The 27,971-nt window shown below is 40.3% G+C and overlaps 1 protein-coding gene across 2 annotated transcripts; it reads right to left on the bottom strand.

Moving 5' to 3' along the window:
* Positions 1-201: 201 nt before the first annotated feature.
* LOC146673598 (uncharacterized) lies at positions 202-27,495 on the bottom strand. Of its 2 annotated transcripts, XM_085390484.1 has the most exons (12): positions 27,171-27,495; positions 26,752-26,820; positions 26,033-26,172; positions 24,605-24,773; positions 24,090-24,271; positions 11,886-11,994; positions 11,428-11,663; positions 8,446-8,513; positions 5,494-5,579; positions 3,885-4,120; positions 3,442-3,548; positions 202-1,623 (listed from the first exon to the last, which is right to left on the bottom strand). In XM_085390484.1, exons 1-12 carry the CDS (start codon positions 27,415-27,417, stop codon positions 333-335), a joined length of 2,940 nt encoding a protein of 979 aa, XP_085246610.1. In that variant the 5' UTR covers positions 27,418-27,495; the 3' UTR covers positions 202-332. The 2 variants fall into 2 exon arrangements, with proteins under 2 accessions (XP_085246610.1, XP_085246609.1); XM_085390483.1 differs by lacking the exons at positions 24,090-24,271; positions 24,605-24,773.
* Positions 27,496-27,971: the final 476 nt, after the last annotated feature.

Genomic DNA, 27,971 nt, shown 5'->3' with positions numbered 1-27,971 from the left:
GGAAAATTAAAATGTTCATCTACATATTTGGTAAAAAAAACCCCCAAAAACGAAATAATCTCCAAAAGAAATAATCAATAACTGAATAAGTCACTCGTTTTTTGTTAATACACAGAATTTTTCCTTTTCTATTTCAGGGAAAACTCACCATAGTGAGGCCATCATAATCACATTTACATTTAACTATCCAAAAATAGTCTGAAAAATTTGTTAACACTTCCATACTTTTTTGACTTAAGAAAACAAACAAATATAAAAGGTTGTAGCACATGAACTTGGGAAACTAAAATGTTTAACTGACTGATTTTTAAGACCCTGCGCTAAAATGTCTCTTAGAGCGTGGACTGAGTGGCGGACTTGTGTTCTTCGGGCTGGTGGGTTTTCATGTGCGATTTTAAACAGTGGCTCTGAGTGAAGGCTTTCTCGCATAATGTGCACTGATACGGTCTCTCTCCATTGTGGATCCTCATGTGAATCTTCAGGTGTGCCTTGCGAGAGCACGCCTTCCCACAGATCTCACACACAAACTGTTTGATGCCCGCATGGATCTTGACGTGGGAGTTTAGGGCAGCCCTTTGTTTAAAAAAACGTCCACATATGGTGCAGCCGTATGGAGCCTCACCGCTGTGCACTCGCAAGTGTTTCTTTAGTTCGCCGTTGCTCACAAAACCTTTATTGCATGTGACGCAGACAAAAGGCTTCTCGTTGCTGTGCGTCTTCAGGTGAGCCTTCAGGGTCTGATTTGTCGTGAAGGTTTTGCAGCAGATGTGGCAGAGGTACGGTTGGTCCCTGGCTGTGTGAATCTTCTCATGAGTCTTCAAAGACCATTGAAGTCTGAATTGCTTTCCGCAGATGTGGCAGCAATACTGCCGCTCACCAGTGTGAGTCAGCTTGTGTCGGCTCAAAGCCCTGCGATCAGCGACAGACTTACCACAAATCTTACAGTGGTATCGCTCTTTCCTGGTGTGGGTTTTGGTGTGAGCTGTGAGCTGTCCCTTAAGAACAAATGATTTGGGGCATATATCACATTGGTATAGTTTCTCCTGCACATGAATCAAACGGTGAATCCTCAGGGCAGACATTCGAGGAAAGGTTTTGCTACAAACGTTACATTTGAACAGCTTGTTTGCTGTGTGAAAAGACACATGGCTCCGCAAGCTCTTTCTGGAGTAGAAAGACTTCCCGCAAATTGAACACTTGTAAGTTTTTTGGTAATTTTGAAGATGGTCCTTCAACTTTTCCACAGAGTCCAAAGTCTTTCCACAAACTCCACAAACACTCTGTGGCTCATCCACGTGACTCCAGATGTGTCTCATCAAACTGGCCAGGTGAGTGTACCCAACTCCACAAACTTTACAGGAAACTTTACCCTTAAACCTCTTTATCCAACACTTGGCTACTTGCTTCTTTTTTGTTTGTTTTTCTTTTTTTCTTTTTGGCAGTTGCAGCTTGGGATCAGGTTTCCAGTCATCGTCTCCATCCAACATCTCATCTTCATTCATGCCATCACTGGAGTTAACTTCGCTGTCACTAGCATCTTCTTCAGTTCGCAGGTCCTGGTTTTCTGATGTTGAGTTGGTGGCCAGAACATCGACTGTGGTGTCATCGTCATGCTGAGTTGGGCTGCCGAGGAACATAAATTTGTAGTTACTTTGTGCAAATTCGAAATGACTTTAAGACAAAGTCTTAAGTGTTCACTGAATCCCAGTTACAGCGGTCCCTCGTTTATCGCGGGAATTACATTGTAAAAATAACCCACAATAGGTAAAATTCGCAAACTGGTAATCTTTATTTTTTACAAATATTATAGATGTTTTAAGGCTGTAAAACCCCTCACTACACACTCTGTAGACTTTTTTCAGACAGGCATGAACATTTTCACACTTCTTTCACACACTTTCACACAAAGTTCAAACCTTTGTAGAAAAATAAGTCCAGTATTATAGAATGAAACCAAAGATCAAAACCTGTTTTCAGGTACAGAACATACGAATAGAGCAGCTGCCAGAGAATTCATCATTAATGAATCAATGGAAGAAGAATGAGTTGAGTAAAGTTTGACTTATCTGACTGTTTGGTTTTTGTTTGTTTTTTTGCTTAATGCACCTTATAATCCGGTGAGCTTTATGGTCCGAAAAATACGGTAACTTCTATCCTCCTTTAGCTTGTCCAGAAGTCCAACTTTTTGTGCATCTTCCTCTGCCTTTTGGTGTGCTACTGCAGGTGCCTTTGACGTCGACACTGTTGTGTTTGCTTTCTTCTGCTAGCGAAGATTTATGTAAATTTGACAAGCTGAACACATCCTGTACTGTACTGGAGACATGGTACGAGAGTGATTGACAATGGTTTACAGTCGATCAGGACATAGGACAAAATGCGCTGTGAAAAAAAAAAGCATGCAAAATTGCACCCAAAAAATCTGTGAAACAGCGAGGCCGCGAAAATGGAACGCATTATAGTGAGGGACCACTGTAATCCAATCTCGAAAAACACTTGATATTTAATGGGCTTTAGGTACATGCTGTTGCAAAACAAAAATTTGCACAAAAAAAGGATAAGAGTTTTCCTCCCAGGAAAGCATATCTTGCTCTACAACCTTTATATACCTTTCAGCTTTCATAGTTCGTTCCAAAACAAGCACACTGCCAATACCGTCTGCACTTATACACCCCGTTACCATCAGACAAGCTGGCTTTTGAACTGAACGCTGATAACACGATGGATGGTCTCCCTGGCGGACGCAACGTTCATGATCACCAACAATAATATTAAATTTGGACTTCTTCGAATGACTCTTGGCCCACATGACATGATGGCACCTCTGGGCCATGTTCAAATATGACTTATTTTTGCATGACGGAGCTTTAGCTAGTATCTGCAGATGGCACGGAGGATTGTGTTAACTGACATTGTCTGAGGGCCCCAGAGATCACTGGGATCCAATAAAGGTCATCTGAATTGTCCCTTACAAACTGAGACATTTAACGTCTAACACTCAAAACGGCTTTATTTGCTGTGAAACACGAACACTAAAAGCAGGAAACAAAACACAAAACTAGGAAACTAGGAGATTAGACTAGATCTCAGATTTATATATCTTAATTAATTAATTAAATGCATTAATTAAATTGCTGAAAAATTTCCACCTGTAAAACTGTAAATTGCGAATTCTAGAGCCATTTTCTTTTCTCAGATTTCGCCATCTTTAATTTTCAGTTGACTCCTGTTAGTAAAATGATGTATGCATTTCTTTATATTAATCTAATTAAGCATAATAATCAAGTAAGTTATGGTGTCATCTGGCTACAATTGATTTTTTTTCATGCTGTTCATTTAATTTTTTATTGTTTCAGAAGATGTTTTTGTAAAAGCCTTTGTAAAAAAAAAATATCAGTAGCAAATCTCTTTAATTTCAGTTGTTTTATCAGTTTTTTAAATTACCTGGAAAGCAGTTTAGCTTTAACACTTCTTAGTGCCTCGGCATCACTGGACGGTGGATCGACATTTGTCTGTAAAGAGTGAAGGGTCTTCTCCTCCTCCTTCCCTGTCTGTAAGGGTTAGTTCCACAAATTATTTTTACAAATTTATTTGCAAAAACAACAAAAGTACAAGTTTAGATTAGATTTTTTAAATTCAACCGTCTTTTCAAAAATTCTCTTCTTCTAGTCAACCCACAACTACAGACATTTACAAGCCAGTAAGAACCATATTTCAAATGTTACTTCCTTGCTAGAAAGTCACCTGACTCAAAAATATCGACAAGCTAGGAGCAAAGCAGATTGTGAAAGCTGCTGCTCTACAGAAAAGCAGAAATCATGTGCTAACAAATGTAAATGTTGTGTCAAAATGTCTCATATGAATTGTCTATAACTGCTTCAACCTACCTTTGGCCTAATGTAGAGGGCCGAGTTTCCAACAGCATTGATGGCGTTGTAGATCGCCTCTGGAGTTCTCGGCTCTATTTGCAACAGCTGGAGCCTTTTGTGTGAGCTTGATATGAGAAAGTCCAAATGTTCTTCAGAGCCCAGCTGAGGGAAGGTGGACCTCAGCAACTCCAGGAAGTCGTCCTCTTGCAGACCACGAGGACACGTCAGATTCTGCACCGGACATTTCTTAAACACTGAAATAAAAAGAGTTCAACCTTTGATGGATCTAAAGCCTGAAAGAAACTAACAGTTATTTAACTAACAGTTATTTAACAGTTATTTGAGTCTATAAAACAAAAGAAAACAAAAAAAAAAAATTAGCAGAGTGATCAACCACAGTCCAAGAAGACCTCATCAAACGACTACTGGTCACTGAGAGGTTTTGTAAACTTGCATTAACATAAATCAGTGACAGGACTCACACAAACACACTTCTTTGTAACTTATTAAGGCTTCAGCTACACCAGCCTAGAGACTCCCTGGCAGCTTCTGGTTGCTAGGTAAAAATGTGCATTCCCTGACTAGTTGCTAGTTATCCAAAATCAGTTGCTACACCTTCGATTTCCTTGTAATTGCTTTGGAGTTTTGCCTAGCGATTTCTGATAACCTCAGGCAACCACTTAGTAACCAGCTGTGGAATATATACAGTGATGTGGAAAAGTGTTTACCCCCTTCCCGATTTCCAGCTCTGTATTCGTATAGCGCTTTGCTAGTCCCTAAGGACCCCAAAGTGCTTTACACATCCAGTCATCCACCCATTCACACACACATTCACACACTGGTGATGGCAGCTACATTGTAGCCACAGCCACCCTGGGGCGCACTGACAGAGGGGAGGCAGCCGGACACTGGCGCCACCGGGCCCTCTGACCACTATCAGTAGGCAACGGGTGAAGTGTCTTGCCCAAGGACACAACGACCGAGACTGTCCAAGCCGGGGCTCGAACCGGCAACTTTCCGATTACAAGGCGAACTCCCAACTCTTGAGCCACGATCGCCCATCTAAATGACGGTGTTGTTATTAAGGGGGAAAATGGTCTGCAAGTCAGAGTTCCAACACAAAAACCACTGCTGAGCAAAAGGTACATCTCAGTTTTGCCAGAAAACATATTTATGAGACTGTGGCATGACATCAAAAAGGCTGTTCATGCTCGAAAACCCTCCAATACAACTGAATTACAACAATTCTGCAAAGATGAGTGAGCCAAAATTCAGCGCTGTTAAAGTTATCAAGAACATTTGATTGCAGTTGCTACTAAGTGTGGCCCAACCAGTTACTAGGTTTAGGGGAAATCATTTTTTCACACATTTTGTATTTTTTTCCTCCCTTAATAATAAACACCTTCATTTAGAAACTGCATTTTGTGTTCACTTGTGTTATCTTTGTCTAAAACTATGTTTGATGATCTGAAACATTCAAGTGTGACAAACAAAAAATATATCAAGAAAGGGGCAAACCCCTTTTCACACCACTGTACATATATTTTTATTTAGCAATCATAGTTTGCCAGTCTCTAGGACTAATCGACTAATCATTTTAGCTCCATAATGAAGAACATGACCGTACCAGTGTTCGAGAGCGTGTCAATCTGAGAGTCCTCAAGGATGCGGATCCGGAAATCTATAGGAGTCTTTGCGTCATTGTATTTCACCCTATCAAACGCAAACACGCAGAGAAGAAGGAAAATACATTTTTTAATGGCTTTAATTGGCTGAAAGTGTCACAGCATTGTGTTTTCAATTTTTACAACAAAACGTGGCCAAAATGTATGACTGGCTCTAGGTTTGGTGCAGCAGTGCTATACGTCTTTAGAGCCAGCAAATACACAAGAGCGCACAAGTGATGCCCTCTTTAGTTTGATTACCTTTTTATTTTTTACACTTTATTTTTATTGACAGTCCTGTATATCTTTTACAAAACATGCAGACCCCCAACAAGCACAGAGCATCTAGCCTAACAAACAAAAAAAAAGACATATCCCTTTATGGTACAATCAGATCAAATAGGTGAATTACAGAAATGACACATGGTACCAGAAATTATAATATTTTTCCATTTAAGTAAAGATCCCATTTTTTCCAGTATTTCTCAAATTTATCGGCAGCAAGTCTTAGTGAGAAAGTCAGTCTCTCCGTTGTGTAAATTTTCTTGATAATGCCTATGCAGTCCAAGAATGACGGTGGATCCACGTTTAGCCATTTGCGAGTTATGGCTTTCTTTGCACCAGCCAAAAGTATCAATAAAAGATATTTGTCTGAATTCCTCAGTCCTTGTGGAAAATCACATAGATAAAACAGTGAAATCAGGGGCCAAGTTCAAGCCCATCACAGTATTGATTTCTTTGATTACTACTAGCAAATAGGGAACAATCTTAGCACATTCCCAAAAAATATGAAAATGTCCTGCAGATACACATCCACAGTTTCTCCAACACTGAGCCTTGTCGGGGTCTTTACTTTGTTTACTCTTAGTATTATGCGTGACAAAAAAACGCACTGTTTTTCCATGCAAATTCCCTCCATAGATGTGAGCTTGAGGTCATTACCACAGCCTTACATATATTGAACCAGTTGTTGTCATGTTTTATTATTTCAGCCTCTTTTTCCCATCTAGCTTTGATATATGTTGTGTCATTATTCCTACATCTTTGTAAACATTTGTATAATCTGGATATGTGTTTCTTTGGTGCATTCCCCTTACAAGAGTCAATGAAGATTTTAACCAAGCCCGTGTCCTCCTCTTCTAGGAATTTTATGTTTCTGTCGTAATGGTGCCTCAGCTGGAGGTATCTAAACAAATCCTGTCTTTCCAAGTAAAAACTTCTCTGGAGTTGCTGGTAGTCTTTTAGTACATTTTTATCTGTAATCTTCCAGTAGCCTGTTATACCCTTATGTGACCACTCTATAAATCTCTTATCCATGTTTGCAGGTGCAAAATCCGAATCGTAAGCAGACTTTTTTCAGTTTTCTTATATTTGAGTATCCTATAACATGTCTCTATGGGCACTTTCATTAGTGCTGGGAGCAGGTCTGCATCTATATGTCCTTTAATGAGTGGTTGATCTCCATTTAGCCTCACACATTGGATCACACCACCCAATCATCACTCGTAACTGTGCAGCCCTATAATAGTCCTCAAGACATGGCAGAGTGAATCCACCTTTGTCCTTTTGCAGTTGTAATGTCTAAAATTTTATTCTTGGTTTTTGTTTGGCCCAAATAAAATTACAAAACGCCTTTTTCGTCATCAAGCCTGACAGCTACTGATTCGATATTTTTCATTTTATTTATTAGATGGAGAGCCCGCCTCACGTTATCATGAGTTTGCCTATTTCGAACAAAACCTGTTTCTGTATCAGTTAGTTCTGAAGTTATAAATTCCAACCGTTTAGCTAATATTGTTGCAAATATCCCATAGTCGATATTCAAGACTGATACGGGTCTATAGGAACCACATTCTGTTCTATTTTTACCCAGTTTGGGAATTACTGAGATAACTGCTCATTTCCAGGATGGTGGTATCCCCCCCCCCCCCCCGTAAGCACATGGTTAAAGCAATCCCTCAGCAGAGGGGTTACTACTCTGAAGTGTTTATACCACTCTGCCGGGTAGCCATCCTCATCGGCCATCTTATTACCTTTCAATTTTGAAATAGCCTTGTTAATCTCCTCCGCAGTTATTGTTTGTGTATCTTGTATTTTGTTCTGTTCCTATCGATGGTAAATCAAGTGAGGAAAGAAATACATTAACAGAGGGCACATCTATCATGTGTGGTTCTGCGTACAGTCGGGTATAATAGGTCACAAAAGATTATTTTATGCTTTTCATGTCATGACATATCTTATCATTTGCTGGGTTTTTAATTTTCTGAATAAATCTGTCAGCCTGCTGTTTCCGTATCCTCCAAGTAAGGAGTCTCTTAGATTTGGGACCATTTTCATAATAATTCTGCTTAATGAGTTTAGCCCATCATATAACCTATTAATATCTGTTGTGTTTCTTTAATTTTTCATATGTTCTGATTCTAGGTGTTTCAGTCTCGTAGTAAGGTCTTTTAGATACTTCTCTTTTTCCTTTTTTTAATATGAGGACCACAAAATTAGCTTCCCTCGTAAGAACTGCCTTCGCTGCATCCAATAAAATACTAGGAGAAATATCACCATTGTTATTGTACTCCATGTATTCCTTAAATTCTTCTTTTACAAACTTTTTGAATTCTACATCATTTAGTAGACTAGTATTAAGCCTCCATAAAGTCTCTTTGCGATCTGAATCCAAATGGAGTGTCAGGTACACCCCTGCATGGTGCGAAATATCTCTCACCCCTATATCACAATTTATAATTCTATGCTTATCAAAGTGTCACATAAAAAAATAGTCCAGTCCTGAATACATATGGTGGGAATGTGAAGAAAAGGTATATTTCTTTTCCAGTGAGTGTGCATCCCTCCACACGTCAACCAACCCCAATTCCTTAAGCATTCTTTTAACATATAATGCTTCTGGTTAGTTTGATTACCTTTTGATATATTTTGCTCGATCAGCTGATGGTGTTGCAGGGTTGGATCTGGAGTTGTCATCTTGTTTCTGGAGAAACAGACACAGCAGAAAAATATCTCAAACTTCACCATCCCAGTGTTTAGTTTCCCCAACAGAAAAAAAACATGCCCCAACTGACATAACATTTCATCATTTGAAAGCTTTAGCTTCCAAATGATTCAGTCTCTATGGAAAAACTTACACAATCGCAAAAAATCTCCTGGACTGAACAAACAACCCTAAATGTGTAAAAAATTTGTTACCCTGTTGATATAACAATACCAGATGAATATGCACTAATTGGTAAAAATACAACCCAATTGGTATGAAAATAATCAGAACATGTCTGAACAGGCAAAATTATTGAATATTTGTTCTGAAAATGCCATTAAGAGACCCATCAACAAACGGATCAGACTTCCAACCGTCAGAGAGGTGAAAACATGGCAAGAGGGGGTCATATCTGTTCTGCGAGATTGCTTTGAATAAAAACCCCGGTTCTCTGCAAAGCTACGCAACCTGATGAAAATCAGAGACTCTACCTTTAAGTCCAAAAATAGAGAAGTTTACACTACAGCCAGAGCAGACCTATCACAGGCCATCAAAGAGGCAAAGCGGCAGTATGCAGATAAGATCAACACACATTTCACAAGTACAAAGGATACTCTGTGCATGTGGCAGGGCATCCAAACAATCACGGGCTACAAGCCAACACCTCCGGTAGGGGTGGGCGATATAAACGATATACGATAGAAACTATATAAGTTTGGCCAACGATAGAGATTTTGACTATACCGCTCTATTGCAATAGCGCATGTTGATGACATCATCAAGCTGCGCCTGTTTTGGTTGAAAGCATCGCAGCGGCTACAACCATTATCATCTGCAAATTATGCCGGGCGACAGTCATGGCAAAGAGATGAAGCACTTTTGAAATATGGGGAAAGCCAAAAACTGCTCTTCCTCCACTTCCGTAACATTGATTCATTAATGTTGAATTCTCTCGCAGCTGTTCTATTCCCATGTTGTTGCAGTATATTAATAACTAACCTCGTATTGTGGATGAATAATCTCAGTTGTTCTCCTGACTGAAGTTTAGCCCGTGTATAGCATCCTGCTATGCGATTGCATTTGTCCCTGATCACCAGAATCCCTCACGTTAACTTTTATTGCGTGGAAAAAAAGTTGGTGTTCGTCCTCCAGCTTCACTGTGCTAATGTTATGCTAACATAGCTGTGTCGCTAGCAGTCGCATAGCACAACCAATTATATACCAGGTAGTCCAACTTCAGTAACCCTGCAAACGCCACTGCTGTTTAGTTTTCTGTCTTCATTTATGTTGGAAGTGGTAGCAGAGCTGCACGTTTTAATTAGTTTCAAAAATCTCTCAGTCAGAACATGGTATGTCATGTTTGGGTGGAAGCTAGCGAGCTAACTTCCTGTTAACTTGTAACTCCGTCAAATTTAATAAATTCTGTTTTCATTGATGCATGGATGTTAAACTTAATTGTTACACTTGTTAAACAGCAACGCTGATGATTTTATTAAAGACGAAAGAATTTAGACCGTTTTTAGCTCTCAGTGTTCGTTTGACTTTGGGACCTGAAGCGGACGGAGTTTTGAACCCAGATTACTCCGTGAAGCTCCTCACTATGGCAGCCGTAATGCTCTGACAATCCATCAAGCAGTGCGGCTTACCAAACATGTACTAAAACATTTTTTTAACAGATTTCTGCACGCCAAAATCGGTTCGAGGTCAGTAAGCACAACCAGAATTCATACATAAGGCACACTCTCGATTTTTGAGAAAATTAAAGGATTTTAAGTGTGCCTTATAGTGTGGAAAATACGTTATACAGAAGAAAATCATATATCGCGATATATATCATTACCGCACGTGCTTCAAATTATATCGCAATATGGATTTTAGGCCATATCGCCCAGCCCTAACCTCCGGCATGCAGCAGTGATCCCTCACTGCCAGACCAACTAAATGACTTCTTTGCACGTTTTGAAGCAGAGAACAAAGAGTCAGCAAGGAAGATGCCCCCCTCCCCCAATGACCAAGTACTCTGTTTGTCCACAGCAGATGTCAGGATGACACTTCAACACCTGGTGGACTGGTGTCAGAATAACAACCTGTCTCTAAATGTTCAGAAGACTAAAGAGATGGTTGTTAACTTCAGGAAGAGGTCAACGACCCACACCCCACTGCACATCAACAGATCTGCTGTTGAGATGGTCAACAGTGTGAAGTTCCTGGGTGTGCACATATCAGCTGACCTCTCCTAGAACCTGAACACCACCACCATCATGAAGAAAGCCCAACAATGTCTTCACTTTCTTAGGAAACTGAAGAAGGACAGTCTCCCTCCTCTCATCATTTTACCAGGGAACCATTGAGAGCGTCCTGTTACATCACTATCTGGTACGGGAACTGCACCCTCGCTGAAAAGAGGTCTCTGCAGCGGATAGTGAGGACAGCTCCCAACTATGGCAGACACATCATCCGACGTGAGAACAGCATAGTGAAGGACACCTTCCACCCCTCACATGCACTGTTCTCCCTCCTTCCATCTGGCAGATGGTTTTGCAGCATCAAAACCGTAACGACCAGACACTGCAAGAGCTTCTTCCCCCAAGCAGTCAGAGCCCTCAACTCACTACCACAAAATGACTGATATACACATACACCCTTATGAACACCTTACAATACTCATTAAAAGACTCAAAAAAAAAAAAAAAACTTCCACAAATCCACTACAAACTGGACCTGAAAACAACATGCTTATTTGCACTCAGTCACATAATTCTGTATACACTGTATACTTTGTATACTACTGTATTGACAATAAAGCTCTTGGATCTTGAATCTTGAAGAGAATGCAGTCCTTCCCAACAAAACATCACTCCACAAGTGTCAAAATGCCTCTTATGAATTGTTTAGAACTGTATCAACCTACCTTCGGTCTGATGTAGAGGGCCGAGCTTCCTGCAGTCTTGATGGCCTTGTAGATCACCTCTGGGGTCCTTGGCTCTACTTGCAAAGGCTGGAGCCTCCTGTTTGTGCTGGATGTAAAAAAGTCCAAAGGTTCATCAGAGCCTAGCTGAGGGAAGGTGGACCTCAGCAGCTCCAGGAAGTCGTCCTCCTGTAGACCAGGAGGACACCTCAGATCCTGCACCGGACATTTCTTAAACACTGAAATACAAAGAAGTCATTGTGAAATCGTGAAACCAAGAAAAAAAAGGCACTTTCATGATCATTTGTAAAACCTAAGAGTCCACCTTGAGGTCCTGAAATAACGATGAATGTCACTCTGAAACAGTTTGCTGGGCCTCTTTACATTCCAACACATTTAATATTGGTAAGAAAATTTAAAAAAAAAAAACATATCTGAAAAACAAAGAACATGAAGTATACCAAGGTTAGAGAGTATTTCAGTCTGGGAATCCTCCAAGATGCGGATCCGGAAATTTGGAAGGGTCTGCGTGCCTCCAGTCAGAGCTTTGCTGGGCCTCTTCACTTCAAACTGATTGTAGAAACAAGTTTATTTACAGATAATCTCTTGATAAAAGCTCAAAATATACATTAGACAACAAACAAAATAGAACTGAGAGGTCTGAACACTCTGACTTCTGGCCTGGTTAGATACAAACTGAACCACAAAACTTTTCTAAAAAGCATTGATGCATGCTCAATCATCCAGGTAAGGAAATACCAAAAAGTTGACTCTGTTCAGATGATTAGAATCAACATTTCGGGATGAATAAAAAAGGTGAAAGTCTTTGCTGATATTTAACTCGAGTGAAAAAAATGGTTCACCATCCCTTTATCCTAATGGTAAATACAAAAAAAACCACTTAAAAGTTTAATTCTAGCCCTTCTGAGTGGGATGTAGACTCAGGATTTTAGCTACAAGTGCCTGTGTTTGAAAGTGAGATTTCCTGAAACAGTAGCGGTAACATCTATTCTTGCAAAGAGAACAACAGTCTCACATGTTGTCTATGTCAGAGTTTGGTACATCTCTAAAGCTTGTGATGCAAATGCTGAGTTGGAATTCTGATCCATACAGAAGAACATACTTCTCTTTCCTGTTGTAGCATCTACTAAAGTTCAACCAACGTATTGGTGGGGCTGAGCAATCAACTGATATAAAACATTTCCTGATATATCTGTATTGACATTTAGATCGGCTGATAAATTAAAATTTTAAAAGTGAAGAGAAAACAGTTGTGTTTCAGGTCAATGAGATTTAGTTAGACATTTTCAGCAGCTACACCTCCAGCTGGAGGTGGACAAGGGTCACGGGAGGGCTGGAACTTATCCTAGCTGGGCATAAGGCAGGGTACACACTTGTGTGTCCATGCCACCCACCCAGTGGGGGTGATGACAACACCCCATCGGCCTTTTATGGTTGAGCGTCTGTTTATGTTTCATGTGTCTAAAAATATATATAACAAATTTTCAAAACAACAAATAATGGTGTTGGTATTGGTCAGACTCTATATCTATATTTTTAAATGGACTGAAGGCTGTGTAAGTTCTGAGATTTTGTCTTTGTAATTCTATAAATTCTTTTAACCATTTGAGGTTCACATCAAGACAATTGCAATTAAAAAAATATTTCTTTGCATTTTTATTCCTTTAGAACAACAGTAACAAAGTTTAGATTTTTTTTTTCAAACATAGTTTGAAACGCCATAGTTTTTCTTTTAAACATAGGCCTCTACCAAACGGTTGAGATTTTCATTAATGGTAAAACTCTGAATACAAAAATATTTTTAAAAGCTTAATAAATCAGTTATAAACTTCTGTAACTTAGCAGCAGACTAGACAGAACAGGTACAAGAGAGTTGTTGTGCTACAGAACCAACTGCAATTTAGAGGTGTTAGATGTCCTTTATTTCTGGTGATGCGCAACAAAGCACTGCTGGTGGGCCTTTCAGGCACAGAAACACTTTGCACTTCTGACATTTCCACCTTGACAGTACCTTTGGACAGTGGTTATAACGGCCTTGGTTTTCACAGTGAAGTGTCCCAAGTTGTCATAACTTTTGACAATTCAAATGTCCCTCTTGAGGGACTAATAAAGGTTTATCTTATCATATCTTATCATAAATCGACAAATTAATCATTTGGTAAAGTGTTTTAAAAAAATATTTGAATCTCATAACTAGAGATGGCACGATACCACTTTTTTATGTCCGATAATGATATCATTAATTTGGATATCTGCCGATACCGATATGAATCTGATATAGTGTATTTTTTAAATCAACAAAATAATTTTTTTAATATCTTGCTTTGTATAAGTTCATACTCAAGTTTTAAAAAAAACTAAACGCTAAAGCTATTCTGTTAAACCTGTATGCAAAAACTATTTCATAATTCAGAAATACTGATAAATCTAATAAATTTAAACCTACACCATCCTCACTATTCTGGTATTTTAAAGAGTACTTAGCGGAAATATTAAGCAACCTAACTAATAGGGTTGCCAACTCCTAGCAAAAATAAATAAATAAAAAATAGGGAACCACCTATGCGCCTTATGACGCAATCAACTTTAATTTAATGCACGTGTAAAAAAAAATGCAGAGAAATCAATTATATTTCAACAATAATTAAATTAAAAATTAATTAAAATAAATAGATTCAACATCTTTCTTCAACAGAATTGCAGACTGCACAGATGGTACCTTCCCAAAGGAAAAAGTACTATACCTTACTAGGGTATATTAAACTTAATGTATATACTACATACTATATATATATATATATATATATATATATATATATATATATATATATATATATATATTAGGGGTGCAACGATATTCGTATCGATATTGAACCGTTCGATACAGTGCTTTCGGTTCGGTACGCATATGTATCGAACAATACAACATTTGTAATTTATTTTATCAATTTTCCTTCTGACAATGCTGTCTGTGTTGAGCGCTCAGTGAATCTGTGTTCGACTACTCCGCCTAGGCTGCACTGTCGAGCGCAGATCCACTGAGCGCTCAACACAGACAGCATAGTCAGAAGGAAGAGCGCAGGGCAAGCTAGCGAGACAGAAGTTAAGCTCTCCTTGCAACAGGCATTGAACCTCATTCAGATCTGGCGTTTGGAATTATTTTGGTTTTCATGTGACGTATGACCCTGAAGGTAAGCGAGTCATGGACTAAAGTAAAACAGTATGTTGGATGTGCCATGCAATGCTCAATTACATTGGTGTGAACTAGTGTGTTAGCGCAGTTAGCTCGTTAACGTGTTGGCCGTCTAGCCCCATGCACGGGGCGATCGGCGGTAGCTCGTTAACGGAGATTTGCCGTGTTGTGGCGTTAAGGTCATTTCAACGAGATTAACCTGAAAGCACTAGTGGGAACACAACGAATATGACTGCACATTTATGCCGACATCATCCTAGTGCAAAGACAAGTGGAAGCAGACAAAAAAAAGCAAGCATGCTACTAACTTTAGCCGAGTCATTTAGACAGCTGTTAGCACATGATTCTCCTTATGCTGCTGAGAATATAGCCCAGAAGAAGCGGATAGTATAGCTTTTATTTTGGAAAGAGCCATTTCTCTGTAATAAACTCTTTTCCAAAGATGAGTGATTCCTCAATCAGATACAGGGCTTGCAATATCGCTAGCCCGACGTCCCGGAGCTAGCGATTTTTCCAGTCGGGCTACCAAAATCTATCTCTTCCCTGCCCATCGGGCTATTGTAGGAAAAATATATGTCAATGCTTTTGCATTCTTTGTAGCTGGGTAATTATGTCATTGGCATCGGTGAGCCACTGTCAATATGTGACATATTGAAGTCGCGTTTGAATTTGCGCTTGTTTTTTTGCTTTCACTTTGCAATCGTGCGAACTGTGTATAGAGAGCGACAGCACTGATCTGTGAGTGATGATAATTTGCGCACCAATTCCTCTGACATCGTCTTATTAATCGTTAGCTTACTATGCAAACATGACAAGTGAAATCTCCCGCAGCAAGCTTAAACATGTGAGAGGTTGATCGCGCAGAGAATCGCTGAGCTTATGTGAGTACGTGTGTAAAAGCATTTCAGTTCTGCTGAGCCAAATAAGACAGGTCAGGATGAAGAAGTGACAGCCAAAGAAAAGCTTACCACAAAACGGAGAAGTTATGACAAATCAGACTATAAGGCAAAAAGAAAGTGCAGCTTTATGGTTTCATGGACAAAATGTCATTGGCATCGGTGAGCCACTGTCAATATGTGACATATTGAAGTCGCGTTTGAATTTGCGCTTGTTTTTTTGCTTTCACTTTGCAATCGTGCGAACTGTGTATAGAGAGCGACAGCACTGATCTGTGAGTGATGATAATTTGCGCACCAATTCCTCTGACATCGTCTTATTAATCGTTAGCTTACTATGCAAACATGACAAGTGAAATCTCCCGCAGCAAGCTTAAACATGTGAGAGGTTGATCGCGCAGAGAATCGCTGAGCTTATGTGAGTACGTGTGTAAAAGCATTTCAGTTCTGCTGAGCCAAATAAGACAGGTCAGGATGAAGAAGTGACAGCCAAAGAAAAGCTTACCACAAAACGGAGAAGTTATGACAAATCAGACTATAAGGCAAAAAGAAAGTGCAGCTTTATGGTTTCATGGACAAAATAATTTCTGTGGCTGCGATATGATGAGCTAAATAACCAGGGCTGCACATAAGTGGTCCGCAGGTGCGCATTCGCTGTCAAAATAAAAAACACGCACAAGGGTTAGGGTTAAATTTAAAAACTGTACTTTTGAGTTAAAATATATATTTATAATTTAAATAAATGACAAATTAAAAATGCATGAACATTTTTTGTATCGAAAAAATATCGAACCGTGACACCAAAGTATCGAACCGAACCGTGAATTTTGTGTATCGTTGCACCCCTAATATATATATATATATATATATATATATATATATATATATATATATATGTATATATATATATATGTGTATATATATATATATATGTATATATATATATATATATATATATATATATAAAAAACACCCAGCACGCCCCTGCGGGCGGTTTATCCTTCAAGCTCGGGTCCTCTACCAGAGGCCTGGGAGCTTGAGGGTCCTGCGCAGTATCTTAGCTGTTCCCAGGACTGCGCTCTTCTGGACAGAGATCTCCGATGTTGTTCCCGGGATCTGCTGGAGCCACTCGCCTAGCTTGGGAGTCACCGCACCTAGTGCTCCGATTACCACGGGGACCACCGTTACCTTCACCCTCCACATCCTCTCGAGCTCTTCTCTGAGCCCTTGGTATTTCTCCAGCTTCTCGTGTTCCTTCTTCCTGATATTGCTGTCATTCGGAACCGCTACATCGATCACTACGGCCGTCTTCTTCTGTTTATCTACCACCACTATGTCCGGTTGGTTAGCCACCACCATTTTGTCCGTCTGTATCTGGAAGTCCCACAGGATCTTAGCTCGGTCATTCTCCACCACCCTTGGGGGCATCTCCCATTTTGACCTCGGGACTTCCAGGTTATACTCGGCACAGATGTTCCTGTACACTATGCCGGCCACTTGGTTATGGCGTTCCATGTATGCCTTGCCTGCTAGCATCTTGCACCCTGCTGTTATGTGCTGGATTGTCTCTGGGGCATCTTTACACAGCCTGCACCTGGGGTCTTGCCTGGTGTGATAGACCCCAGCCTCTATGGATCTTGTGCTCAGAGCTTGTTCTTGTGCTGCCATGATTAGTGCCTCTGTGCTGTCTTTCAGTCCAGCTTTGTCCAGCCACTGGTAGGATTTCTGGATATCAGCCACCCCCTCTATCTGCCGGTGGTACATACCGTGCAGGGGCCTGTCCTTCCATGATGGTTCCTCGTCTCCCTCCTCTTTCTTGGGTTTCTGCTGCCTGAGGTATTCACTGAGCACTCGGTCAGTTGGGGCCATCTTCCCAATGTATTCTTGGATGTTCGTTGTCTCATCCTGGACTGTGGTGCTGACACTCACCAGTCCCCGGCCCCCTTCCTTCCGCTTAGCGTACAGCCTCAGGGTGCTGGACTTGGGGTGAAACCCTCCATGCATGGTAAGGAGCTTTCTTGTCTTTATGTCAGTGGCTTCTATCTCCTCCTTTGGCCAGCCTATTACCCCAGCAGGGTACCTGATCACGGGCAGGGCATAGGTGTTGATGGCCCGGATCTTGTTCTTACCATTCAGCTGACTCCTCAGGACTTGCCTGACCCTCTGCAGGTACTTGGTGGTTGCAGCTTTTCTAGCGGCCTCTTCATGGTTCCCATTCGCCTGCGGGATCCCCAGGTACTTGTAACTGTCCTCTATGTCTGCAATGTTGCCTTCTGGTAGTTCAATCCCCTCAGTTCTGACTACCTTCCCTCTCTTTGTTACCATCCGACTACACTTCTCCAGTCCGAACGACATTCCAATGTCATTGCTGTATATCCTGGTAGTGTGGATCAGTGAATCGATGTCTCGTTCACTCTTGGCATACAGCTTGATGTCATCCATGTACAGGAGGTGGCTGACAACTGCTCCGTTCCGTAGTCGGTATCCGTAGCCAGTCTTGTTAATGATCTCACTGAGGGGGTTCAGGCCTATGCAGAACAGCAGTGGGGACAGAGCATCTCCTTGGTAGATCCCGCACTTGATGGTGACTTGTGCTATGGGCTTGGAGTTGGCCTCTAGTGTTGTACGCCACATCCCCATTGAGTTCCTGATGAAGGCTCTTAGGGTCCCATTGATCTTGTACAATTCTAGGCATTCCAGTATCCAGCTGTGGGGCATTGAGTCATAGGCCTTCTTGTAATCAATCCAGGCAGTGCACAGGTTGGTCAGTCTGGTCTTGCAGTCTCGGCTGACTGTTCTGTCTACCAGTAGCTGGTGTTTTGCGCCTCTGGTATTCTTGCCAATTCCTTTCTGTGTCCCGCTCATGTATTGACCCATGTGCCTGTTCATCTTAGCCGATATGATGCCTGACAGGAGCTTCCATGTAGTACTGAGGCAGGTTATTGGTCGGTAGTTGGAGGGGACCGGTCCCTTCTTGGGGTCCTTGGGGATCAGGACCGTCCGACCTTCGGTTAGCCATTCCGGGTGTCTCTCGTTAACTAGCAGCTGGTTCATTTGTGCTGCTAGACGCTCGTGGAGTGCAGTCAGCTTCTTTAGCCAGTAGGCGTGAACCATGTCGGGCCCTGGTGCTGTCCAACTCTTCATACTGGAGACCCTTTCTTGGATATCTGCCACTGTGATGGTTACTGGATCCTGTTCGGGGAGGTTGCTGTGGTCTGCCCTCAGATCCACTAGCCACTGAGCATTGCCGTTATGGGTTGCGTCCTTCTCCCATATGCTCTTCCAGTATTGCTCGGTCTCCAGCCTTGGTGGTGCTGTTCTCTTATTGTTCCCTTGCCACTGAGAGTACACCTTTGCTGGTTCTGTGGAGAACAGCTGGTTTATTCTCCTGCCTTCTATCTCTCTGGTGTACCTTCTCAAGCGGCTGGCCAAGGCTGTGAGTCTTTGCTTGGCAGTTTCTAAGGCCTCAGGTATGGACAGCTTGCTGTATTTCTTATGCACCTTCTTTGTCGCACCTTTCTGCAACTCCGTTAGTTGGCTAACCTCCCTCCGTGCTACTTTGATCTTGCCCTCTAGCCTCCTTCTCCATGGAGGGTACTGCCCCTTGTGGCTGTTCAACTTGTAGCCAAGCATCTCACTGATCACTGCTGCCGTATTGTAGATCAGCTTGTTAGTGTCGGTAATCGTGGTTGTAGGTATCGTCCGTAGTGCTGCATTAACATCATCTAGCAGACCTTCTGAGGGTACTTCACGTAATCTTGGTAACCGGCTACGGGGGATCCAGGTTTCAAGCTTGGCCATGATCCTATCTTTCAGGTCAGTTCCTCTCGCACTTAACGATCCTTCTCCTATCGCACTTGGGGCTATGTACCCAATCTCGGGTGGGGGTGATGATATCGCCCCCCTGACCTGGCGTCCTGACTCCTCCTTGCCGTAGCATTTGTGTTGTACCTTGTCAATCTCTAGCTGTGAGAGCAGTCCCTTCTTTCGAATGTTGGAACACTGAGCTACTAGTTGTTTCGCCGTCATTGTGGATGTTGGGTATCGAAGAATCCATAGGTCCCTCAGCCTATTCATGTAGCCCCTTCCGCCAGGGTTACTTGCGTAGTAGCATTCCAACAACGCCCTGTTTTCGTCTCTTGCCCACCGATGCCTTCTTGTTCCAGTAGCCCACTTTTCGTCAGGGTGCCCTGGTTCCTCAACACCTGACGCGGACCTTGTTGATCCGGGCGACGTCCGAGCCGGCATGCCTTCATATTTATCTGTCTCGCTCATGTCTGCGGTAGGCTTGCTTAGCATAGGGGGTCTAGCCTTAGGACCCTTACTGGATACAGACGCCCCAGGCAGGAATCGAACTTGCGATCCTCTGTTCCAAAGGCGTGTAGTCTAACCACTACGCTATCCAGCTGCTCATATATGTATATATATATATACATATATATATATATATATATATATATACATATATATATATATATACATATATATATATATATATATATATATATATATATATATATATATATATATATATATATATATATATATATATATATATATATATATATATATATATATATATATATATAATGTTCTTCCTCTACACCCCCCCCCCCCCCCAATTTTTTTGCACATGTCGAGGAGCGTGTCAGGCTACATTTCACTGTGTGTTATACTTGTATAACTATGCATGTCACAAATAAAGAACCTTGACTTAATGGTTACTATATACGGTAATGGACTTCTATACATTTTACATCAGATAAGAACTTTGGGTGTAAGATTCAGATAATTATTTATTAAAAGCTAGACATTTTAAATGAGAATAAGAAAGAAAAGTATGTCTTTGTGCCCCCTTTTCCCTGTTCATGCCCTACCTGCCCCCTTGGCTAAACTTTGCTAGATCCGCCCCTGCACAGTTACCAGCCGTCAGCTACGTAGAAAAGGATCCTGGTGTAGAAAGTAATATTAAATAAATTCTAGCTACAGCTTATCGAGCTTAATGTGCTGCTGTTGTTCAGCCGCTGGTTTCCTTTTTCTGGTGTAAAGTGGGTCAAAAACAAACAAGAGAGACGGAGTCACAACAGAAAAGCCGATCAACTGATCACTGATCAGTTTCATGACTGAAGTAGCAGCAAGAAGAGGCAGTCGCTCCATATATCGGTTGTTAAGCTTAACGCTGGAATGCTTCACAAACATTCAGAGATGAACTTACACACTTGCTTTACTTCTCTCTGGGATCACTTTCTCAGAGATGAAGTGCTGGTTTGGTAGCGAGGCTACAAATGCTCGACCAGACTGCCGAGAGGTCTCACATTTCTCAGCCACTATGAGTTACCCCATGTCGCAAGTTTTGTGAGGTGCTTTCGTGATATTTAATGGATCGGATTACATTTTTAATTTCTCTCCGATATCCGATCCAGTAATTTAGATCAGTATCGGACCGATACGATGCATAATATCAGATCGTTCCATCGTTACTCATAACATTAGCTAACTCAAACTATTAGATCATGGGTAGGGAGCGTTAGTCCTCAAGAGCTGGTGTCCTGCAGATTTTAGATCTCACCCTGGGTCACTACACCTGAATCAAATGATTAGTTCATTACCAGGCCTCTGGAGAACTTCAAGACATGTTGAGGAGCTAATCTAGCCATTTGAATCAGCTGTGTTGGATCGAGGACATCTAAAACTGCAGGACACCGGCTCTCGTGGCCTGTAGTTTCCTACCCCTGTATTAGATCCTTAAAATCAAACCTCCGTCAATCTTTTGATCCATTGGGGTGTGGTAAGCCATCAAACGCCCCTATTTGAAAATAAGGATATTACATGGAATTGCTTGTATGGCCAAAATTGGGTAAATGATGTAATTTGTAAAATCAAAACAAAAAAACATTAAAAAGTATAATTTTTAGGTGTTGAGTTTCGAGTGAAAGCAATTTTAGCCATTTTTTGCCATGATAGAGGCAAGAACAATGTTTAGTGAATATATTTTTGATGTATTTAAGAAGCTGAAAGTTATTAAAGCTGAAAAAAATCAAGACCCTTTCATTCCACTTGCATTAACACAGCAAAAATGGTAATAAATAAATAAATAAAAGTGAAGTGGCTACAAATGGCCAGCACAAAGCCCAGAGCTTTAATGCATAAAGTGTATAAAAATCTTATTGATTACAGGGTAACACATTAATGTTAATAGTAGAGCTGGGCGATATGAGATTTTTTCATATCACGATATGTTTTTTTCATTTCAGGCGATAACGATATCTATCACGATATAAGCCAAATAACTATATTTGTAAGATTTAAATGTGCCGTTGCTCACAAGTAAAATGTGAAATAATCAGCAGCTTGTTTTTATTTAAATATTTATTTCCCATAATAAGTTCAACAGGGTAGATGTACTTAAGGAACATGAGACTTTTTCAGATAAATAAAGGCAAATATTGCAAACTACACAAAAGGCAGCCGCTAAAGCGTTTAAGTTTCAAAATAGGACAAACGAAACAGACTAAATTGTCAATTCCACTTAGAAACAAAATATTAATTCTAAAAATAAATCTTAGTTTGTTTTACAGAAGAACAGACAAAACTGACTAACTTTTGTCAATATCAAATAAACTGAGAACTAAAAGGAAATTCTCAATCTCTCCTTGTTGTATAGCTGAGCTTTTCAAACAGTTTTAACAGTTACTTTAGTCTGACAAAAGCCGAATGACGAATTAGCGCTTCCAGTCAGAGACTGAGGCTACGTCCACACGTACACGGGTATTTTTGAAAACGGAGATTTTCCATTTTCGTTTTAAAAAATAATCCCGTCCACACATAAAGGCAGAAATGAAGGTAAACGCTGCTATGAACATGCCAAAGCAGCAGGTGGAGCTAGATTCCTAACCGTGCAGAAATGTTGGCCAATCAGAAGTCTAGAAGCCTCGGTGGGAAAAAGTAAACAAAGCTGCGGCATAGAAGCAGAACCGAGTCGTAAGTGTGGAGGGACAGTAACTGTGTGTATATGTAAGCATTTAAACACTGCAGAGAGTAGAATTAACAGTAACAGTATTGTAGAAATTCATTTCACCGAAACAATAACGTGGCGCAGTGTGACGCATGCACCAGTTTATTGTATTTCCAGACTTGCTTTCGGCACAATTTACAGTGCACGCTACTCTATTTTTGTCAGACTTGAAATAGCCGAAATACCTTCACACTACGGAACTTCTATGGCTCTTCCATTCGACAATCTCTCCGGCATTGGAACCATCATCTGTTTTCTCTTCGGTCACGCTCGGTTGATTTTTCTAGTCGGCACACTCATTTCCTCCATTACGAGCTGGCTCCATTACCCGCTGGCTGCTTCCCAAACAAACACACGTGCGGCTTGGCACTTGTGCTGTACGTAACAAGTCACGCGACGTGACGCTGCGGCTGTGATTGGTTCGGCTCTGCGCTACTTAATTTGGATTGGCTGACCTTTTTTTTTTTGAGGACAAGAGCGGCGAGGTCTATCGCGATAGCTTAATTTCTCTATCGAGTAAAAGTTATATCGCGATACATATCGTTATCGTTCTATCGCCCAGCTCTAGTTAATAGCAACTCTAAGCTTTTAATTTTGAAGTTTCAAGTATAAAACAATGCTGTTACATTTACACTGTAATGTTTTACTGTAAGTATGGAAACAAGTAAACAACATTTTGAAATAACTTTAATTGGAATTCTGTACACTGAAAAAAAACAACAACAACCCAAACACACATAAAAAAAAATAAAAAAACAACAACAAATAGCCAATTCCTTCATCTCTCCATTAAATGTCAAACATCGCATTGACCCGTAATCCCTGCTCGTCAGCACATGCTTTTAAAAAGAGCTCCATGTCCTCTGCAAACTGAAAAACAAACAGAAAGAAGTCCCTCTACACAAAAACACTGCAGATGACAGGCCAGACAAACATCTATTGATCTGTTTGAATGCCTCCTCATTAGGGCTGGGCTATATCATATCGTTCACGGTAATACCGGTGTAATGTTGGGCAACGATAAGAAAATGAAACATCGTGACAGAATATGGGTGAAACGTGCATGCGCGGTGCCTTTGTTTACATACGCACATGGTGGCGACGCAGAATGAGAAGAGTGAAAGTGGATCGTTAAATGAAACAGATGAACCAGAATTGGTTTGTAAATATGCTGCAACTTCAGTGGTGTGGAACTGGTTTAGCTTTCATCCGTCAGATACACAACAAAGCACTATTTTTAGTAGAGCATGCTGCATGTTGATGGGTTTTTTTTTTTTGCACTAATAAAGTTGAGGAGTTGTAAAGTATTTTGTCTGGTGTAAATTATATCGTCAGTTATATCGTTATCGCAAATTTTCAAATGTATATCGTGATAAATATTTTTGGCCTTTTTTTTTTAAGAAGACTAAGACCACAGTGAGGGCATTTCATTTTCATGGACTTCATTTAGCACAGAGGGTAGAGCATATGCATGGTCTACCGAAGATTCAGAAAATGGTTTAGATGTTGGAGAGAAGACATTGAGAGGGATGCGGGGCACCTTGGAGAGTGCAGTGGGGAGCAGTCCTGATAGTGGTGGCTGACTAGCTATTGAAACATTATGTTGACATGACAATAAATGCCTTGCCATATCCCCACGCCGTATGATTGTCATGTTACAGACAGGACAGTGAAAGTGTCCTGTTGTCCTACATGGCAGCCTGCACCGGCATATCATTTTGTCTGTAAGAGAGAAAAAAAACACATGTAATTTAAATGTAGTTATATGGAATGCAATCAATTTATCTAACAATCAGAGTGTACATGTTAAGAAAAATATCCAAGCCATCCTCAATAATGAAAGCAAAATGGTGTGGATCACAAGAGCTGTCAAGAAATGTAGTGAACAGGAACAAAAAATGTATTTAATGAAAACACATTTTTCTCTTGCTGATGAATGCACTGAACTGTACAATGTGAAAAGCAACTTTTAAGTCAACAAAGAGAATGCAGAAGTACTAAAAAGAAGTGCATGTTTATAACTTTAACTATAAGGTATATATAATACTAACATACCTTTAAAAGGCAAAGCATTTTTAATGTGTCCACTTATATGCTCCTCAATCACTGCCCTGACAGTAGGGCTGAAATTGGGGCACAGAGGGCAGTGAAAGAGTCTTCTGCAACATGTTGTGCATTCCTGCAATTCTGGCTTTGAGGCAGAATTCCAAATTGATATGTGCATCTAAAACAGAGAAAAACAGATAAACACCGTATACACATTTAGGTTCAGGTTTTAGCAGAAATAACACGTTACAGTTAGCATGTAAGAGATTTGGGGAGAAAATTCTTTACAAAAAACTAATTTACAAGACACTTTTATTTGTGACATATGTATCTATTGACATATAATAGACAATTTAACCGAGGCTAACTAAAATCTGGGCAACAAAAAAGCAGATGTAATGTAATAACCCTGATTTGAAAATGTAGGGAGTACAAAGTACATGTCATGCTAAAATGTAAGAAGCAGAAGTATAAAGTAGGCACAAGAAAGTGTAGCAGTAAAGTACAGATACCAGAAACTTCTACTAAGTACAGTAATGACGTATTTGTACTTTGTTACTTTCCATCTTTGATGCCAACAAAAAAAATCATATTCTAACGCAAAATGTGTATTTTTTGCCATCTCGCCCACAGAAGCCCTTAATCCAGCTCTCTTACTTTAACCAGGGCCCGTAAACAGACATATCTGTGTTTCTCTGCCATGGATAAAAAAAACAAAATTTAAAAATGCCCATTGCTGTAACGCAAAGTGCCAACATGATCAATGTAAGCAAACTAGATGATTCCTAGAATTATGAAATTGCTAACGGCAAATTTATATATGAAAGACTCTGTCCCAACCTTTACGATCCACTTGCAAGGTTTCCACTGTATCCATGCAGGTCACGTATTTCTGCCTACTGTGGAGGTCACGTGTTTCCGGTTACTGTGGAGGTAATATGGCACTCCACAGCGGCTGCAGCCAGACCCTTCTCGGGCTATCTTTTTAAGTCACGGTGCCATTTGGTGGATTTTTTTGGCAATACAATTGGTAGAAAAGACTCAAAAAGGTAGGTCAATTTACCTCATTGAAATGATATAGGGCCTCAAAATGTACTCTACCAATTGGTTGACCAGAACATTAAACCTTGGAGAATACATTCAGATGACCTTCAGGTGGATCTAGAGAGCTAAGTTATAAGATTTGAACTGAAGGCTGTTTGAGGCAATTACAGCTTATGTAGACACACTTAGTAATATGTCTAAATACTTAATCGGTTTTGGACTGTGTTGCATTTCTGCCAGGTTTTCACTTTATGTCTCAACTCAAACTAATTAACAACCAATTACTGCAAAATTTTTAATTTTCAGTATAAATCACACGAGAGCTGACTTGAATAATTTTAAGTTTTGACATTTTCACATATCTAAGATAGATATGTGAATTTCAAACCTTACAGGTATTTGATGATCTGGTTCCTTAAGTTGTTCTTCATGCTGTGTGGAGCTTGTGTCTGGTTGCACAAATGGCATCTCCACCCCCTCCTCTTCCACATTATCGTACACCGGGAGACCTGAGATCACAGTGTCCTTCACATCTGGACACAGAAAGTCAGTTTTAACACAGTAATGTTTGAGTTTTACATCACAGGACTGTTTGACAACTAAAGTAAATTTTTACAACATCTGCACACACTTCTACAATTTTTATGCATGCACTGAAGCAAAACCCAATTTAACCTAAATTTCACAGCAGGAAATTGCTGAGCTCTAAACAAAAACATACACTTTGCCTTCTTATATGCTGTTTAGTGTTGCACAGCTGTGCTGAGTGCAGCTGTAACTGTTCTGTTAGCATCTTTGTATCACTACACCCTGTAAGAGGTGCAAGCTGATGCATTTTGTTGCATTTTTTAATGTCTTTAACTCACTAAAATAAAGGCTTTTTACTACAAACTCAATTCTAAAAATGTTGGAATTCTACATCAAATATGAATAAAACAAAATGCAGTTCATTTGCAAATCTCATAACTTCGAACCAGCACTAACACTCAGAGAGCTTCGAACTCCTCTTTTACTTCTACTTCATCTGCTTTTGTCAGTTCAGTTACTTGTACTGCTGGTGTTTTTTGTATTTTACAACACAAAATCTCCAATGCAAAACCTCACAAACACACCTGACTGTTGCATGTGATGCTCATTCTCCTCGAGACTGGCTTCCATCAATACGTCACAGCTGTGCAGCTCTTTAAAAGTAAAACACTTTTTTTTTTAATTATGAGGGCCTAGAACTCAAAAAAAAATATTTATAGTGAAATATTCATGATAAGGTAAATGTAAAACAGATTCCGAGGTGATTAGCTGTTTTGATCTTTTGACCTTCACTAAGTCTGTCCGTTTCTACATTAAGTGCTGTGTAGAGAATGTGAAAGTGACCAAAAGCACCCAATTCACAAAAATCTTTATTTACGTCATAAAAACAATCTGTGTATCATTCGTTTCAGATGTTTTGATCTTTTTCTTTGCCAGTTAGTGAGCATAAATGTGTAATTTGGTAAAGAAAGTTCGGAACACCCATAACCATAACTTTGCTGACCTGTCCTCTCAAGCTTGACCCGAGGCTGCAAGAGCTCCAGCAGTCTCCTCTGCCGGTCGATCTCCTGCCTGAAGCCCGCGACCTCCTCCTCGTAGTCGGCTATCGTCCTCTCCACCACTGCTAAGATCTCCCGGGCGGCTGTGCTCAGTTTCTCAGTGATGATTCCTCTCAGTATGTCGCTCTTGGACATGTTAGCGACGCTGTCGAGTGGCTCCAAGCCTCCGCTGCTGCTTGTCCAGCAAAACATGATTTTCTTTGTTTGTTTTTTCAGTTTTGATGTCGAACGCGTTTGAGACTGTTACGGTGCAGCCACATAATGCGTCCGGGGAGAAACAACAGCTGTATCCTTTTCTGACCACTCTATCCGGACAGCCTTCAGTGACAATTCAACAACTCAACCAGTTTTAGTAATGTAATAATTATTTTACAAAGATTATTCTCCAAATGTTTGCTTTAAAAACTTTTTTTTATTATTAGTTAGTGTCCTTTATATTTCTGTTTCTAATTAACACGGAAAATGCATTAATAACCGTTTCAATTCAATATCAATTAACAAAAAGCGTGTTCATTCAAAAGTTTTCTCTGCTTTTCTTTTAAACAGATATCACTGTAAAGTAAATTTTCTTAAATTTGTCAATTAAAAAAACGTAACAAAGGTTAAGTCAGAGTAAAAAACTCCCCTTAAAGTTTCTCTTTGTTTCTCCTTTTTGTCTGGCTTTTATCAGTGGATGTTTTTATGTTTTCTGATGTACTGCTCTTCTTTCAACTTTTAATATTTCCTTCTTCAAGAGACTTTTATGG

Source organism: Rhamphochromis longiceps, linkage group LG3 (assembly GCF_057381845.1).
Source record: "Rhamphochromis longiceps isolate RC_006_pf linkage group LG3, R_longiceps_female_GT1.1, whole genome shotgun sequence".
In the NCBI taxonomy this organism is placed as follows: Eukaryota; Metazoa; Chordata; class Actinopteri; order Cichliformes; family Cichlidae; genus Rhamphochromis; species Rhamphochromis longiceps.
The sequence above is the reverse complement of the archived record's forward strand: the minus strand, read 5'-3'. Positions and strand labels throughout refer to the sequence as shown.